Here is a 20,181-nt window from a genome sequence, read left to right as displayed (position 1 = left end):
ACGATGCATAGGCCATATAAAATGGTGTGGTTGGCAAGAGTTTGAGTAGCCTACTAAAATACATTAAAGCCTATTTGTAGCCTATATTTGATTCTGGGAATTCTCTCCCTATGGCACTCGTAACTTGAATGCGCCTGTAAAGGAATATTTATCTTGCATAGAAGACACAGCAACAAGCCGACTGGTACTGCTTTCAAACATGATTTATGCTATATTGCCTCCCCCTTTCATCCATTACAAACATATGTTGGGCGTCTATTTTAATAAATCCATTATTCATTTGTTTAGGCAGGTCCTAAGAAACATTAAAAGACAAATAAAATGTATTTGTAAAAAGAAATGTTACGGCATATTTATGTTAGGCTGCTGGTTTGTGGCATGCACACAAAATCAATAGTTTTGTCCATTAAACAGACAAGACACACTTAGGCTACCCTGATCACAGTCAATGCACATATATGTTATAGAGGCTAGGAGTATAATGAAACATAACAGAATCAAATACAAATATTTTTCCCACACAACTTGCATCATGGCAATGTGTGGAACTGCTGTCATATAAAAACGGGGTGATATTTTAAAACATTTTAAAATGTTTGGAGTGTTTAACGCAAACCCATGCCTTTTATCTCTTCCCTAATCTGGTTGTCAGGGAGCAGGCGCAGGGTCTTACATTGAGAGTATCTTCATCATGTTACCCATAGAAAATAATAGCAATCTATATATTTTCAAAAGCATTCTAGTGTTCATATTTCACAACCTTTGCAGGCTTTTGGAGTTGCCTATATCCAACACCAGAGGTATTCAACTCTTACCTTATGAGGTCCGGAAGCCTGCTGGTTTTCTGTTCTACCTGATAATGAATTGCACCCACCTGGTGTCCCAAGTCTAAATCAGTCCCTGGTTGTCAGACTTTTCTAATCATTACTCGTTTTATTGGCAGATGTGGACCGTTCCAGCGTCTTAAAAGTGTGCCCGGGCAGAGATGATGCATACTAATATAAAATCAATCACTTAGAATTAAAACTGTTCCAATACTAGGATTTGTAAATGTCCCTTATGGAGATAGATTGGATCCCCATAAAAGGGGGATTGACTCATTGATCTTTTTGTTCATGTGATAGAATGCCTGCTGTACTCATGTAGTTCCAGCTTGGCATTTTGACTGAGCTGGAGTTGACTTCTAACGACTGGTTTGACTGTGACGCCTGCTTGATTCTGTGTCATGCAGACAGCTCTCTAAATTCTGTTAGCAACCTGTCAGCTTTTTTACATGGAGACCTTGTCAACGCCGTCACTGTCTACTCAGTCACATACAGCCCTGTCAACTATGAAATATATGGCCCATTAAAATTAGGCTCAATCATATTTAAGCCCCCTCCATTTTGTTCCAGCCTTAAAGGGATAGTTTGGGATTTGTCAATTCTATTTATCCTTTATTTAACTAGGCAAGTTTGTTAAGAAAATATTCTTATTTACAATGATGGCCTACCCCGGCCAAACCCTAACCCGGACAACACTGGGCCAATTGTGCGCCGCCATATGGGACTGCCCATCACGGCCGGTTGTGATACAGCCTGGAATCGAACCAGGGTCTGTAGTGACACCTCTAGCAATGAGATGCAGTACCTCAGACCGCTGCGCCACTTGGGAGCCCCAAAACAAGAGGACTGATAATGAAGCATGTTATCTATTTTACCAGAGTCCAATGAAGTCTTGGATACCATTTTTATGTCTGTCTAGTATGAAGGAAGTTAAGATGTACTTTCACGAGCCAATGCTAACTAGTGTTAGCACTAACTTAGCCAGGCTATCAGTTTTTTCACTAAGCTAGTAAGCATTGGCTCGCAAAACGGTCTCTAACTTCCTTCATACTGGACGCAGAGTCATAAAAATGGTATCCAAGAGTTCATCTGATCTGGGGAAGTAGATAACATGCTCATTGCCAAAATCCTAAACTATCCATTTAATAACACACCTTTTCAGGATCTCGATGTGTGCATGTTTCACTATAATGTGTTTGTCTGACCACCCTGTTGTTGTGGTTGTTCCTCCTCAGTCGAGGCTGGGGCTGGTGCCTGGATGACCCCCCCATGCGGGACGTGCTGGATCTGAACTCTGTTCCCCCCGGGGTCCTGTACAGTGCTGCCCACCAGTGCCGCCTACAGTACGGCTCTGGATCCCTGCTCTGTGACGACGTGGACGTAAGACCCCTGAATCTGAACCAATACTTGTCTGTTTCTTCAGCATACTCCTGCTATCTGCATATCCCTCCATGGTGTGTCCTCTCTGTCCTTACAACCCTCATCACAGCTCTCTCCTTCTCACTTCTCCTCTTGTCCTCTCTGTCCTTACAACCCTCATCACAGCTCTCCCCTTCTCACTTCTCCTCTTGTCCTCTCTGTCCAACAACCCTTATCACAACTCTCCCCTTCTCACTTCTCCTCTCTGTCCCACAACCCTCATCACAGCTCTCCCCTTCTCACTTCTCCTATTGTCCTCTCTGTCCTACAACCCTCATCACAGCTCTCCCCTTCTCACTTCTCCTCTTGTCCTCTCTGTCCCACAACCCTCATCACAACTCTCCCCTTCTCACTTCTCCTCTTGTCCTCTCTGTCTTACAACCCTCATCACAGCTCTCCCCTTCTCACTTCTCCTCTTGTCCTCTCTGTCCTACAACCCTCATCACAACTCTCCCCTTCTCACTTCTCCTCTTGTCCTCTCTGTCCTACAACCCTCATCACAGCTCTCCCCTTCTCACTTCTCCTCTTGTCCTCTCTGTCCTACAACCCTCATCACAGCTCTCCCCTTCTCACTTCTCATCTTATCCTCTCTGTCCTACAACCCTCATCACAGCTCTCCCCTTCTCACTTCTCCTCTTGTCCTCTCTGTCCAACAACCCTCATCACAGCTCTCCCCTTCTCACTTCTCCTCTTGTCCTCTCTGTCCTACAACCCTCATCACAACTCTCCCCTTTTCACTTCTCCTCTCTGTCCCACAACCCTCATCACAGCTCTCCCCTTCTCACTTCTCCTCTTGTCCTCTCTGTCCCACAACCCTCATCACAGCTCTCCCCTTCTCACTTCTCCTCTTGTCCTCTCTGTCCTACAACCATCATCACAGCTCTCCCCTTCTCACTTCTCCTCTTGTCCTCTCTGTCCTACAACCATCATCACAGCTCTCCCCTTCTCACTTCTCCTCTTGTCCTCTCTGTCCTACAACCATCATCACAGCTCTCCCTTTCTCACTTCTCCTATTGTCCTCTCTGTCCTACAACCTTCATCACAACTCTTACCTTCTCACTTCTGCTCTTGTCCTCCTCTTCACTAACCTTGCTATTCATTCCCCCACTAGTTACTGTAACCCTGCATCACTACTCTTAGCCCTTCCACCTTCTTCTCCCTCAATCGCTTCCTTACTGCTCTCTGTCTTTATTCTCACATCACCCTCCATTTTGCTCTTTACTCCCCCACTACTCATTACTCCTCATCATCATTACTCCTCCACTCCTCATTCTCATTACTCCTCATCCTCATTACTCCTCCACTCATAATTTCTCCTCATCCTCTTTACGCCTCATCCTCTTTACTCTTCATGCTCTTTACGCCTCATCCTCATTACTCCTCCACTCATCCTCATTACTCCTCATCCTCTTTGCACCTCATCCTCCTTACTCCTCCCCTCATCCGCATTCATCCTCATTACTCCTCCCGTCATCCTCATTAATCCTCATTACTCCTCATCCTCATTACTCCTCATCATCATTATTCCTACACTCCTCATCCTCTTTACTCCTCATCCTCTTTACTCCTCCACTCCTCATCATCATTACTCCTCATCCTCATTACTCCTCATCCTCATTATTCCTACACTCCTCGTCCTCTTTACTCCTCATCATCTTTACTCCTCCACTCCTCATCCTTATTGCTCCTCATCCTTCATTACTCCTCATCCTCTTTACTCCTCCACTCCTCATTCTCATTACTCCTCATCCTCATTACTCCTCATCCTTATTTCTCCTACACTTTTCCTCTTTACTTCTCCACTCATCGTCCATATTACTCCTCATCCACATTACTCCTCATCCTCATTACTCCTCATTACTCCTCATCCTCTTTACTCCTCCACTCCTCATTCTCATTACTCCTCATCCTCTTTACTCCTCCACTTCTCATCATCATTACTCCTCATTCTCATTACTCCTCATTCTCATTACTCCTCATGCTCTTTACTCCTCTCCTCTTTACTCCTCTACTCCTCATCCTCTTTACTCTTCATCCTCTAAACTCCTCTACTCCTCATCCTCTTTACTCTTCATCCTCTTTACTCCTCTACTCCTCATCCTCTTTACTCCTCCACTTCTCATCATCATTACTCCTCATTCTCATTACTCCTCATTCTCATTACTCCTCATGCTCTTTACTCTTCATCCTCTTTACTCTTCATCCTCTTTACTCCTCTCCTCTTTACTCCTCTCCTCTTTACTCTTCTACTCCTCATCCTCTTTACTCTTCATCCTCTTTACTCCTCTACTCCTCATCCTCTTTACTCTTCATCCTCTTTACTCCTCTACTCCTCATCCTCTTTACTCTTCATCCTCTTTACTCCTCTACTCCTCATCCTCTTTACTCTTCATCCTCTTTACTCCTCTACTCCTCATCCTCTTTACTCTTCATCCACTTTACTCGTCTACTCCTCATCCTCTTTACTCTTCATCCTCTTTACTCTTCATCCTCTTTACTCCTCTACTCCTCATCCTCTTTACTCTTCATCCACTTTACTCCTCTACTCTTCATCCTCTTTACTCTTCATCCTCTTTACTCTTCATCCTCTTTACTCCTCTACTCCTCATCCTCTTTACTCTTCATCCTCTTTACTCTTCATCCTCTTTACTCCTCTACTCCTCATCCTCTTTACTCTTCATCCACTTTACTCCTCTACTCCTCATCCTCTTTACTCTTCATCCTCTTTACTCTTCATCCACTTTACTCCTCTACTCTTCATCCTCTTTACTCTTCATCCTCTTTACTCTTCATCCTCTTTACTCCTCTACTCCTCATCCTCTTTACTCTTCATCCACTTTACTCCTCTACTCCTCATCCTCTTTACTCTTCATCCTCTTTACTCTTCATCCTCATTACTCCTCATCCTCTTTACTCTTCATCCTCTTTACTCCTCTACTCCTCATCCTCTTTACTCTTCATCCACTTTACTCCTCTACTCTTCATCCTCTTTACTCTTCATCCTCTTTACTCTTCATCCTCTTTACTCCTCTACTCCTCATCCTCTTTACTCTTCATCCACTTTACTCCTCTACTCTTCATCCTCTTTACTCTTCATCCTCTTTACTCCTCTCCTCTTTACTCCTCTACTCCTCATCCTCTTTACTCTTCATCCTCATTACTCCTCTACTCTTCATCCTCTTTACTCCTTTACTCCTCATCCTCTCTACTCTTCATCCTCTTTACTCCTCTCCTCTTTACTCCTCTACTCCTCATCCTCTTTACTCTTCATCCTCATTACTCCTCTCATCTTTACTCCTCTACTCCTCATCCTCATGACTCCTCCACTCTTCATCTTCTTTACTCCTCATCCTCTTTACTCATCCTCATTACTTATCCACTCCTCATTCTCTGTCAATCAGTTATGTTCTTCTCCTCTCTATACTCACATCACCCCATTACCTCTCAACAGACTGCTGTCTGCTCCATTAAAACATCACCCCTATAACCTCTCAACAGACTGCTGTCTGCTCCATTAAAACATCACCCCTATAACCTCTCAACAGACTGCTGTCTGCTCCATTAAAACATCACACCTATAACCTCTCAACAGACTGCTGTCTGCTCCATTAAAACATCACCCCCATAACCTCTCAACAGACTGCTGTCTGCTCCATTAAAACATCATCCCTATAACCTCTCAACAGACTGCTGTCTGCTCCATTAAAACATCACCCCTATAACCTCTCAACAGACTGTTGTCTGCTCCATTAAAACATCACACCTATAACCTCTCAACAGACTGCTGTCTGCTCCATTAAAACATCACCCCCATAACCTCTCAACAGACTGCTGTCTGCTCCATTAACACATCACCCCCATAACATCTCAACAGACTGCTGTCTGCTCCATTAAAACATGATCCCTATAACCTCTCAACAGACTGCTGTCTCTTTACTCCTCATCATCTTTACTCCTCCACTCCTCATCCTTATTGCTCCTCATCCTCATTACTCCTCATCCTCTTTACTCCTCCATTCCTCATTCTCATTACTCCTCATCCTCATTACTCCTCATCCTTATTTCTCCTACACTTTTCCTCTTTACTTCTCCACTCATCGTCCATATTACACCTCATCCACATTGCTCCTCATCCTCATTACTCCTCATTACTCCTCATCCTCTTTACTCCTCCACTCCTCATTCTCATTACTCCTCATCCTCTTTACTCCTCCACTTCTCATCATCATTACTCCTCATTCTCATTACTCCTCATTCTCATTACTCCTCATGCTCTTTACTCCTCTCCTCTTTACTCCTCTACTCCTCATCCTCTTTACTCTTCATCCTCTAAACTCCTCTACTCCTCATCCTCTTTACTCTTCATCCTCTTTACTCCTCTACTCCTCATCCTCTTTACTCCTCCACTTCTCATCATCATTACTCCTCATCCTCTTTACTCCTCATCCTCTTTACTCTTCATCCTCTTTACTCCTCTACTCCTCATCCTCTTTACTCTTCATCCTCTTTACTCCTCTACTCCTCATCCTCTTTACTCTTCATCCACTTTACTCCTCTACTCTTCATCCTCTTTACTCTTCATCCTCTTTACTCTTCATCCTCTTTACTCTTCATCCTCTTTACTCCTCTACTCCTCATCCTCTTTACTCTTCATCCACTTTACTCCTCTACTCCTCATCCTCTTTACTCTTCATCCTCTTTACTCTTCATCCTCTTTACTCCTCTACTCCTCATCCTCTTTACTCTTCATCCACTTTACTCCTCTACTCTTCATCCTCTTTACTCTTCATCCTCTTTACTCTTCATCCTCTTTACTCTTCATCCTCGTTACTCCTCTCCTCTACTCTTCATCCTCTCTACTCTTCATCCTCTTTACTCCTCTCCTCTTTACTCCTTTACTCCTCATCCTCTCTACTCTTCATCCTCTTTACTCCTCTCCTCTTTACTCCTTTACGCCTCATCCTCTCTACTCTTCATCCTCTTTACTCCTCTCCTCTTTACTCCTCTACTCCTCATCCTCTTTACTCTTCATCCTCATTACTCCTCTCATCTTTACTCCTCTACTCCTCATCCTCATTACTCCTCCACTCTTCATCTTCTTTACTCCTCATCCTCTTTACTCATCCTCATTACTTATCCACTCCTCATTCTCTGTCAATCAGTTATGTTCTTCTCCTCTCTATACTCACATCACCCCTATTACCTCTCAACAGACTGCTGTCTGCTCCATTAAAACATCACCCCTATAACCTCTCAACAGACTGCTGTCTGCTCCATTAAAACATCACACCTATAACCTCTCAACAGACTGCTGTCTGCTCCATTAAAACATCACCCCCATAACCTCTCAACAGACAGCTGTCTGCTCCATTAACACATCACCCCCATAACATCTCAACAGACTGCTGTCTGCTCCATTAAAACATGATCCCTATAACCTCTCAACAGACTGCTGTCTGCTCCATTAAAACATCATCCCTATAACCTCTCAACAGACTGCTGTCTGCTCCATTAAAACATCATCCCTATAACCTCTCAACAGACTGCTGTCTGCTCCATTAAAACATGATCCCTATAACCTCTCAACAGACTGCTGTCTGCTCCATTAAACCATCACCCCCATAACATCTCAACAGACTGCTGTCTGCTCCATTAAAACATGATCCCTATAACCTCTCAACAGACTGCTGTCTGCTCCATTAAAACATCACCCCCATAACATCTCAACAGACTGCTGTCTGCTCCATTAAAACATCATCCCTATAACCTCTCAACAGACTGCTGTCTGCTCCATTAAAACATGATCCCTATAACCTCTCAACAGACTGCTGTCTGCTCCATTAAACCATCACCCCCATAACATCTCAACAGACTGCTGTCTGCTCCATTAAAACATGATCCCTATAACCTCTCAACAGACTGCTGTCTGCTCCATTAAAACATCACCCCCATAACATCTCAACAGACTGCTGTCTGCTCCATTAAAACATCATCCCTATAACCTCTCAACAGACTGCTGTCTGCTCCATTAAAACATCACCCCTATAACATCTCAACAGACTGCTGTCTGCTCCATTAAAACATCACCCCCATAACCTCTCAACAGACTGCTGTCTGCTCCATTAAAACATCATCCCTATAACCTCTCAACAGACTGCTGTCTGCTCCATTAAACCATCACCCCCATAACCTCTCAACAGACTGCTGTCTGCTCCATTAAAACATCACCCCCATAACATCTCAACAGACTGCTGTCTGCTCCATTAAAACATCACCCCCATAACATCTCAACAGACTGCTGTCTGCTCCATTAAAACATCACCCCCATAACATCTCAACAGACTGCTGTCTGCTCCATTAAAACATCATCCCCATAACATCTCAACAGACTGCTGTCTGCTCCATTAAAACATCACCCCCATAACATCTCAACAGACTGCTGTCTGCTCCATTAAAACATCACCCCCATAACATCTCAACAGACTGCTGTCTGCTTAAACCATATATGAGACATGCTCTCTAAGTGGCCACCAATCGCGTCAATACACACAGCTTCCTGCGTCAGTACACACTGTGCAGCAATGCTCCGGCAATTGTCCATGTGATTGGAGTGACCAAATTTAAAGGGCAACAAATCGGAACAAAAGCATTTCATCTTTAAAGCCCAGATGTCTTGGCAAACGAGCTACAAGCCAATACATGCATATAAGGTTCAAAGTGGCAAGCTTTATGGTTTAGGACACTCAAGCCTATTGGATTCACAAGTCTTTGTTTGTCTAAAAGTGTTTACAAAAAAAGGCGCAAAGAGTTTTAGACACACAAGCATATGTTGTCTTGGTTCGAGTCGCGCTACTGAAGGCGATTTTCCAGTTTTGATTCCGTTTACATTTCATTATGAAGGGGAAGACCCACAGAATCTGTGTAAACAGCATACGTTCATCCCCGGCGGACTTTTCAAAACATTAATGAGAGAAAACGGTTCAATGAGTTCAGCCTATAGGTTCACCGTATTTACCTAATACACCCCTCGGGAATTCCTCGCTTGCCACTTGATTGAATAGCGTCCCCCTTAACTGTAACCGTTTTTGACAGAATCTGAGGGGGCCTATATGTGTTGGGTTAAAGGAAAATGGGGTGATTTGCTCGAATTACCAGCGAGCTACTGCGAGGGCCAGAAAGATAAACTCGCAGCCGCCTCGGGAGGCGGAAATAGAGCCGCCGAATGTGTATCCATTTATCACTTCTGGAATTATGGCGATTTGAGCTGGAATTACACCAGTTCCCCCTGTCAAAATGGATGTTTGGTATATCCGGCGCTTGGAAACCGTCAAGGTTTAAGTGGTTAGAACAACTGGCGTGAGACAGCGGGGAGGGTAGCTGATTAACAAGCCCCTTGCTGGGCACTGAGCTCATAATTTGAGCTCATTGAGGAGTTATGCAGTGAAGTCAGCTGGAACAGGATGGATGGTGGCACAGGACTGTGTTCCTGCAGACTTTACATAGAATTCCTCTGGTAGGGTGTTATGTTGTGGAAACCACGTAGTTTACACCAAAACCTCTGCTTTCTAAACTGCCCTGTAAGGTTGAGAAAAATTGGCATTTCAATAGAGAGAGGGAGTAGAGAGGGAGGGAGTGGGGAGAGAGAGGGAGGGAGTGGGGAGAGAAAGGGAGGGAGTGGGGAGAGAGAGAGAGAGGGAGGGAGTGGGGAGAGAGAGAGAGGGAGTGGGGATAGGGAGGGAGTGGGGAGAGAGAGGGAGGGAGTAGGGAGAGAGAGAGAGAGAGAGAGAGAGGGAGAGAGTGGGGAGAGAGAGAGAGGGAGAGAGTGGGGAGAGAGAGAGAGGGAGGGAGTGGGGAGAGAGAGGGAGGGAGTGGGTAGAGAGAGGGAGGGAGTGGGGAGAGAGAGAGAGAGAGAGGGAGGGAGTGGGGAGAGAGAGAGGGGGAGTGGGGAGAGAGAGAGGAGTGGGGAGAGAGCGAGGGAGTGGGGAGAGAGAGAGAGAGAGGGAGGGAGTGAGGAGAGAGAGGGAGGGAGAGAGAGAGACCACACACCAACATTCTCATCCAGGGTTGGAGTTACTACAGCCCTTTGTATGAATAACATTAGCTGCTCACTCCGTGTGCTTGGGTTTACAGGAAGCCCACCAGGGCAGGAAAGCAAGCGTGGGATAGATCATCTCCTTCAACCCTTTTTGGTGCTATTGCCAGGACTGAAGCAGGAAACCTGAATGGAATTAGGGAATCATTGGTTTCCTCCTCCCCTTTCGATCGTGGTTGGGAGGAGGACTATTTCTTTCTTAGTCTGTGTTTTGTAAACAACTCTGGAACAAAAAATTCCCAATCAAATAAATGAGTGAGAATGTGACACTTTTCCCAACGGGCAAATCTTGTTGAAATGACGACATTCCAAGATTAGAACCAAGTGGTTGTGGGTTAAGGCTGAATCATAACTTCAGGTCTGAATTGACATTTATGCGTGATTTAGCAGGATTTAGTTATTCAGAGTTAGGATGTAATTTACTAGCTCGTTAGTAAGTAAGCGTTTCGTATACAACGAGGATACATGTTTAACATTCACTAATTGGCTGATGGAGGGATGAAGATATTAGATCAAATGAAGGGATGAATTGTAGTTGTATGGAGATTTAATAAGGAGTGCCCAAACAAAGAACCAAGGTGTCATTATTAAATGTAACGTGGACAAGCTGTATGATGTAGTAAAGTACATGATGACCATCAAATACAGAAACTATAAATCACTTTTGATAGCAGCACTAATATATCAAATGCTCATTAATATACTGTATGCGCACACACACACACACACATGGTTGGGCCGAAGACTATAAGAAATGTGCATAGCAATAACTCCATTCCCTTGTGAAACACTAACCAGGTTTCCATCTTACCTTTTTAATGCGAGTAAAGTACATGTCGTCTGATGGACACCGCTAATTTGCGGGTAAACAAAGGAAAATACCTTAGACAAGGTGGGATCTTTTTGTGTCTGTAAAATGAATTATGCTAGAAATGGAGGTTATTTACATGACCATCATATCGAAGTAAACTTGGGAGTCACGTGATATGTTGTGTGGTCCTCCGACTACGACTCAGGAAACCATGCAGTTTATTAGGCTACGGATGAAATAAGTTATGATGAACTTCACAGGGTGGTGAAAGGGCACGGTGACGAGCTTGATGCTCCTTTCCAATAAATATCCAGGGTCTTATTCTGGTGACATGATGATTGACAAATAAAAATAAGCAGCAGCCAAGCGCCAATCTTGCTCTTTTGTCTCTATAAATGTCACCATGCAGGTTATACCCTCTGTATGTGTGAGCTGTTGGCTAGAGCACATGTACCACAACCAGAGTGGGCACCTCGCTGTATCAACACACAGAGTGTAAAATGGGATGGAAACCAGAGTGGGCACCTCGCTGTATCAACACACAGAGTGTAAAATGGGATGGAAACCAGAGTGGGCACCTCGCTGTATCAACACACAGAGTGTAAAATGGGATGGAAACCAGAGTGGGCACCTCGCTGTATCAACACACAGAGTGTAAAATGGGATGGAAACCAGAGTGGGCACCTCGCTGTATCAACACACAGAGTGTAAAATGGGATGGAAACCAGAGTGGGCACCTCGCTGTATCAACACACAGAGTTTAAAATGGGATGGAAACCAGAGTGGGCACCTCGCTGTATCAACACACAGAGTGTAAAATGGGATGGAAACCAGAGTGGGCACCTCGCTGTATCAACACACAGAGTGTAAAATGGGATGGAAACCAGAGTGGGCACCTCGCTGTATCAACACACAGAGTGTAAAATGGGATGGAAACCAGAGTGGGCACCTCGCTGTATCAACACACAGAGTGTAAAATGGGATGGAAACCAGAGTGGGCACCTCGCTGTATCAACACACAGAGTGTAAAATGGGATGGAAACCAGAGTGGGCACCTCGCTGTATCAACACACAGAGTGTAAAATGGGATGGAAACCAGAGTGGGCACCTCGCTGTATCAACACACAGAGTGTAAAATGGGATGGAAACCAGAGTGGGCACCTCGCTGTATCAACACACAGAGTGTAAAATGGGATGGAAACCAGAGTGGGCACCTCGCTGTATCAACACACAGAGTGTAAAATGGGATGGAAACCAGAGTGGGCACCTCGCTGTATCAACACACAGAGTGTAAAATGGGATGGAAACCAGAGTGGGCACCTCGCTGTATCAACACACAGAGTTTAAAATGGGATGGAAACCAGAGTGGGCACCTCGCTGTATCAACACACAGAGTGTAAAATGGGATGGAAACCAGAGTGGGCACCTCGCTGTATCAACACACAGAGTTTAAAATGGGATGGAAACCAGAGTGGGCACCTCGCTGTATCAACACACAGAGTGTAAAATGGGATGGAAACCAGAGTGGGCACCTCGCGGTATCAACACACAGAGTTTAAAATGGGATGGAAACCAGAGTGGGCACCTCGCTGTATCAACACACAGAGTGTAAAATGGGATGGAAACCAGAGTGGGCACCTCGCTGTATCAACACACAGAGTGTAAAATGGGATGGAAACCAGAGTGGGCACCTCGCTGTATCAACACACAGAGTGTAAAATGGGATGGAAACCAGAGTGGGCACCTCGCTGTATCAACACACAGAGTGTAAAATGGGATGGAAACCAGAGTGGGCACCTCGCTGTATCAACACACAGAGTGTAAAATGAGATGGAAACCAGAGTGGGCACCTCGCTGTATCAACACACAGAGTTTAAAATGGGATGGAAACCAGAGTGGGCACCTCGCTGTATCAACACACAGAGTGTAAAATGGGATGGAAACCAGAGTGGGCACCTCGCTGTATCAACACACAGAGTGTAAAATGGGATGGAAACCAGAGTGGGCACCTCGCTGTATCAACACACAGAGTGTAAAATGGGATGGAAACCAGAGTGGGCACCTCGCTGTATCAACACACAGAGTGTAAAATGGGATGGAAACCAGAGTGGGCACCTCGCTGTATCAACACACAGAGTGTAAAATGGGATGGAAACCAGAGTGGGCACCTCGCTGTATCAACACACAGAGTGTAAAATGGGATGGAAACCAGAGTGGGCACCTCGCTGTATCAACACACAGAGTGTAAAATGGGATGGAAACCAGAGTGGGCACCTCGCTGTATCAACACACAGAGTGTAAAATGGGATGGAAACCAGAGTGGGCACCTCGCTGTATCAACACACAGAGTTTAAAATGGGATGGAAACCAGAGTGGGCACCTCGCTGTATCAACACACAGAGTGTAAAATGGGATGGAAACCAGAGTGGGCACCTCGCTGTATCAACACACAGAGTGTAAAATGGGATGGAAACCAGAGTGGGCACCTCGCTGTATCAACACACAGAGTGTAAAATGGGATGGAAACCAGAGTGGGCACCTCGCTGTATCAACACACAGAGTGTAAAATGGGATGGAAACCAGAGTGGGCACCTCGCTGTATCAACACACAGAGTGTAAAATGGGATGGAAACCAGAGTGGGCACCTCGCTGTATCAACACACAGAGTGTAAAATGGGATGGAAACCAGAGTGGGCACCTCGCTGTATCAACACACAGAGTGTAAAATGGGATGGAAACCAGAGTGGGCACCTCGCTGTATCAACACACAGAGTGTAAAATGGGATGGAAACCAGAGTGGGCACCTCGCTGTATCAACACACAGAGTGTAAAATGGGATGGAAACCAGAGTGGGCACCTCGCTGTATCAACACACAGAGTGTAAAATGGGATGGAAACCAGAGTGGGCACCTCGCTGTATCAACACACAGAGTGTAAAATGGGATGGAAACCAGAGTGGGCACCTCGCTGTATCAACACACAGAGTTTAAAATGGGATGGAAACCAGAGTGGGCACCTCGCGGTATCAACACACAGAGTTTAAAATGGGATGGAAACCAGAGTGGGCACCTCGCTGTATCAACACACAGAGTGTAAAATGGGATGGAAACCAGAGTGGGCACCTCGCTGTATCAACACACAGAGTGTAAAATGGGATGGAAACCAGAGTGGGCACCTCGCTGTATCAACACACAGAGTGTAAAATGGGATGGAAACCAGAGTGGGCACCTCGCTGTATCAACACACAGAGTGTAAAATGGGATGGAAACCAGAGTGGGCACCTCGCTGTATCAACACACAGAGTGTAAAATGAGATGGAAACCAGAGTGGGCACCTCGCTGTATCAACACACAGAGTTTAAAATGGGATGGAAACCAGAGTGGGCACCTCGCTGTATCAACACACAGAGTGTAAAATGGGATGGAAACCAGAGTGGGCACCTCGCTGTATCAACACACAGAGTGTAAAATGGGATGGAAACCAGAGTGGGCACCTCGCTGTATCAACACACAGAGTGTAAAATGGGATGGAAACCAGAGTGGGCACCTCGCTGTATCAACACACAGAGTGTAAAATGGGATGGAAACCAGAGTGGGCACCTCGCTGTATCAACACACAGAGTGTAAAATGGGATGGAAACCAGAGTGGGCACCTCGCTGTATCAACACACAGAGTGTAAAATGGGATGGAAACCAGAGTGGGCACCTCGCTGTATCAACACACAGAGTGTAAAATGGGATGGAAACCAGAGTGGGCACCTCGCTGTATCAACACACAGAGTGTAAAATGGGATGGAAACCAGAGTGGGCACCTCGCTGTATCAACACACAGAGTGTAAAATGGGATGGAAACCAGAGTGGGCACCTCGCTGTATCAACACACAGAGTGTAAAATGGGATGGAAACCAGAGTGGGCACCTCGCTGTATCAACACACAGAGTGTAAAATGGGATGGAAACCAGAGTGGGCACCTCGCTGTATCAACACACAGAGTGTAAAATGGGATGGAAACCAGAGTGGGCACCTCGCTGTATCAACACACAGAGTGTAAAATGGGATGGAAACCAGAGTGGGCACCTCGCTGTATCAACACACAGAGTGTAAAATGGGATGGAAACCAGAGTGGGCACCTCGCTGTATCAACACACAGAGTGTAAAATGGGATGGAAACCAGAGTGGGCACCTCGCTGTATCAACACACAGAGTGTAAAATGGGATGGAAACCAGAGTGGGCACCTCGCTGTATCAACACACAGAGTTTAAAATGGGATGGAAACCAGAGTGGGCACCTCGCTGTATCAACACACAGAGTGTAAAATGGGATGGAAACCAGAGTGGGCACCTCGCTGTATCAACACACAGAGTGTAAAATGGGATGGAAACCAGAGTGGGCACCTCGCGGTATCAACACACAGAGTTTAAAATGGGATGGAAACCAGAGTGGGCACCTCGCTGTATCAACACACAGAGTGTAAAATGGGATGGAAACCAGAGTGGGCACCTCGCTGTATCAACACACAGAGTGTAAAATGGGATGGAAACCAGAGTGGGCACCTCGCTGTATCAACACACAGAGTGTAAAATGGGATGGAAACCAGAGTGGGCACCTCGCTGTATCAACACACAGAGTGTAAAATGGGATGGAAACCAGAGTGGGCACCTCGCGGTATCAACACACAGAGTGTAAAATGGGATGGAAACCAGAGTGGGCACCTCGCTGTATCAACACACAGAGTGTAAAATGGGATGGAAACCAGAGTGGGCACCTCGCTGTATCAACACACAGAGTGTAAAATGGGATGGAAACCAGAGTGGGCACCTCGCTGTATCAACACACAGAGTGTAAAATGGGATGGAAACCAGAGTGGGCACCTCGCTGTATCAACACACAGAGTGTAAAATGGGATGGAAACCAGAGTGGGCACCTCGCTGTATCAACACACAGAGTGTAAAATGGGATGGAAACCAGAGTGGGCACCTCGCTGTATCAACACACAGAGTGTAAAATGGGATGGAAACCAGAGTGGGCACCTCGCTGTATCAACACACAGAGTGTAAAATGGGATGGAAACCAGAGTGGGCACCTCGCTGTATCAACACACAGAGTGTAAAATGGGATGGAAACCAGAGTGGGCACCTCGCTGTATCAACACACAGAGTGTAAAATGGGATGGAAACCAGAGTGGGCACCTCGCTGTATCAACACACAGAGTGTAAAATGGGATGGAAACCAGAGTGGGCACCTCGCTGTATCAACACACAGAGTTTAAAATGGGATGGAAACCAGAGTGGGCACCTCGCGGTATCAACACACAGAGTTTAAAATGGGATGGAAACCAGAGTGGGCACCTCGCTGTATCAACACACAGAGTGTAAAATGGGATGGAAACCAGAGTGGGCACCTCGCTGTATCAACACACAGAGTGTAAAATGGGATGGAAACCAGAGTGGGCACCTCGCTGTATCAACACACAGAGTGTAAAATGGGATGGAAACCAGAGTGGGCACCTCGCTGTATCAACACACAGAGTGTAAAATGGGATGGAAACCAGAGTGGGCACCTCGCTGTATCAACACACAGAGTGTAAAATGAGATGGAAACCAGAGTGGGCACCTCGCTGTATCAACACACAGAGTTTAAAATGGGATGGAAACCAGAGTGGGCACCTCGCTGTATCAACACACAGAGTGTAAAATGGGATGGAAACCAGAGTGGGCACCTCGCTGTATCAACACACAGAGTGTAAAATGGGATGGAAACCAGAGTGGGCACCTCGCTGTATCAACACACAGAGTGTAAAATGGGATGGAAACCAGAGTGGGCACCTCGCTGTATCAACACACAGAGTGTAAAATGGGATGGAAACCAGAGTGGGCACCTCGCTGTATCAACACACAGAGTTTAAAATGGGATGGAAACCAGAGTGGGCACCTCGCGGTATCAACACACAGAGTTTAAAATGGGATGGAAACCAGAGTGGGCACCTCGCTGTATCAACACACAGAGTGTAAAATGGGATGGAAACCAGAGTGGGCACCTCGCTGTATCAACACACAGAGTGTAAAATGGGATGGAAACCAGAGTGGGCACCTCGCTGTATCAACACACAGAGTGTAAAATGGGATGGAAACCAGAGTGGGCACCTCGCTGTATCAACACACAGAGTGTAAAATGGGATGGAAACCAGAGTGGGCACCTCGCTGTATCAACACACAGAGTGTAAAATGAGATGGAAACCAGAGTGGGCACCTCGCTGTATCAACACACAGAGTTTAAAATGGGATGGAAACCAGAGTGGGCACCTCGCTGTATCAACACACAGAGTGTAAAATGGGATGGAAACCAGAGTGGGCACCTCGCTGTATCAACACACAGAGTGTAAAATGGGATGGAAACCAGAGTGGGCACCTCGCTGTATCAACACACAGAGTGTAAAATGGGATGGAAACCAGAGTGGGCACCTCGCTGTATCAACACACAGAGTGTAAAATGGGATGGAAACCAGAGTGGGCACCTCGCTGTATCAACACACAGAGTGTAAAATGGGATGGAAACCAGAGTGGGCACCTCGCTGTATCAACACACAGAGTGTAAAATGGGATGGAAACCAGAGTGGGCACCTCGCTGTATCAACACACAGAGTGTAAAATGGGATGGAAACCAGAGTGGGCACCTCGCGGTATCAACACACAGAGTGTAAAATGGGATGGAAACCAGAGTGGGCACCTCGCTGTATCAACACACAGAGTGTAAAATGGGATGGAAACCAGAGTGGGCACCTCGCTGTATCAACACACAGAGTGTAAAATGGGATGGAAACCAGAGTGGGCACCTCGCTGTATCAACACACAGAGTGTAAAATGGGATGGAAACCAGAGTGGGCACCTCGCTGTATCAACACACAGAGTGTAAAATGGGATGGAAACCAGAGTGGGCACCTCGCTGTATCAACACACAGAGTGTAAAATGGGATGGAAACCAGAGTGGGCACCTCGCTGTATCAACACACAGAGTGTAAAATGGGATGGAAACCAGAGTGGGCACCTCGCTGTATCAACACACAGAGTGTAAAATGGGATGGAAACCAGAGTGGGCACCTCGCTGTATCAACACACAGAGTGTAAAATGGGATGGAAACCAGAGTGGGCACCTCGCTGTATCAACACACAGAGTGTAAAATGGGATGGAAACCAGAGTGGGCACCTCGCTGTATCAACACACAGAGTGTAAAATGGGATGGAAACCAGAGTGGGCACCTCGCTGTATCAACACACAGAGTTTAAAATGGGATGGAAACCAGAGTGGGCACCTCGCGGTATCAACACACAGAGTTTAAAATGGGATGGAAACCAGAGTGGGCACCTCGCTGTATCAACACACAGAGTGTAAAATGGGATGGAAACCAGAGTGGGCACCTCGCTGTATCAACACACAGAGTGTAAAATGGGATGGAAACCAGAGTGGGCACCTCGCTGTATCAACACACAGAGTGTAAAATGGGATGGAAACCAGAGTGGGCACCTCGCTGTATCAACACACAGAGTGTAAAATGGGATGGAAACCAGAGTGGGCACCTCGCTGTATCAACACACAGAGTGTAAAATGAGATGGAAACCAGAGTGGGCACCTCGCTGTATCAACACACAGAGTTTAAAATGGGATGGAAACCAGAGTGGGCACCTCGCTGTATCAACACACAGAGTGTAAAATGGGATGGAAACCAGAGTGGGCACCTCGCTGTATCAACACACAGAGTGTAAAATGGGATGGAAACCAGAGTGGGCACCTCGCTGTATCAACACACAGAGTGTAAAATGGGATGGAAACCAGAGTGGGCACCTCGCTGTATCAACACACAGAGTGTAAAATGGGATGGAAACCAGAGTGGGCACCTCGCTGTATCAACACACAGAGTGTAAAATGGGATGGAAACCAGAGTGGGCACCTCGCTGTATCAACACACAGAGTGTAAAATGGGATGGAAACCAGAGTGGGCACCTCGCTGTATCAACGCACAGAGTGTAAAATGGGATGGAAACCAGAGTGGGCACCTCGCTGTATCAACACACAGAGTGTAAAATGGGATGGAAACCAGAGTGGGCACCTCGCTGTATCAACACACAGAGTGTAAAATGGGATGGAAACCAGAGTGGGCACCTCGCTGTATCAACACACAGAGTGTAAAATGGGATGGAAACCAGAGTGGGCACCTCGCTGTATCAACACACAGAGTGTAAAATGGGATGGAAACCAGAGTGGGCACCTCGCTGTATCAACACACAGAGTGTAAAATGGGATGGAAACCAGAGTGGGCACCTCGCTGTATCAACACACAGAGTTTAAAATGGGATGGAAACCAGAGTGGGCACCTCGCTGTATCAACACACAGAGTGTAAAATGGGATGGAAACCAGAGTGGGCACCTCGCTGTATCAACACACAGAGTTTAAAATGGGATGGAAACCAGAGTGGGCACCTCGCGGTATCAACACACAGAGTTTAAAATGGGATGGAAACCAGAGTGGGCACCTCGCTGTATCAACACACAGAGTGTAAAATGGGATGGAAACCAGAGTGGGCACCTCGCTGTATCAACACACAGAGTGTAAAATGGGATGGAAACCAGAGTGGGCACCTCGCTGTATCAACACACAGAGTGTAAAATGGGATGGAAACCAGAGTGGGCACCTCGCTGTATCAACACACAGAGTGTAAAATGGGATGGAAACCAGAGTGGGCACCTCGCTGTATCAACACACAGAGTGTAAAATGAGATGGAAACCAGAGTGGGCACCTCGCTGTATCAACACACAGAGTTTAAAATGGGATGGAAACCAGAGTGGGCACCTCGCTGTATCAACACACAGAGTGTAAAATGGGATGGAAACCAGAGTGGGCACCTCGCTGTATCAACACACAGAGTGTAAAATGGGATGGAAACCAGAGTGGGCACCTCGCTGTATCAACACACAGAGTGTAAAATGGGATGGAAACCAGAGTGGGCACCTCGCTGTATCAACACACAGAGTGTAAAAT

General features: G+C 46.2%; 1 protein-coding gene across 2 annotated transcripts in view; it reads left to right on the top strand.

Moving 5' to 3' along the window:
* LOC110515416 (A disintegrin and metalloproteinase with thrombospondin motifs 7) overlaps positions 1-20,181 on the top strand; it is a 177,938-nt gene that overhangs the window by 64,813 nt on the left and 92,944 nt on the right. For both annotated transcript variants that reach the window (XM_036964209.1, XM_036964210.1), the window contains one exon: positions 2,060-2,204. In XM_036964209.1, coding sequence (XP_036820104.1) covers positions 2,060-2,204 — 145 coding nt within the window. The remainder of the gene's footprint in view (positions 1-2,059; positions 2,205-20,181) is intronic.

This window comes from Oncorhynchus mykiss, chromosome 26, assembly GCF_013265735.2.
Source record: "Oncorhynchus mykiss isolate Arlee chromosome 26, USDA_OmykA_1.1, whole genome shotgun sequence".
In the NCBI taxonomy this organism is placed as follows: Eukaryota; Metazoa; Chordata; class Actinopteri; order Salmoniformes; family Salmonidae; genus Oncorhynchus; species Oncorhynchus mykiss.
Note: the sequence above shows the minus strand (reverse complement) of the source record. Positions and strands in the feature narration are given on the sequence as shown.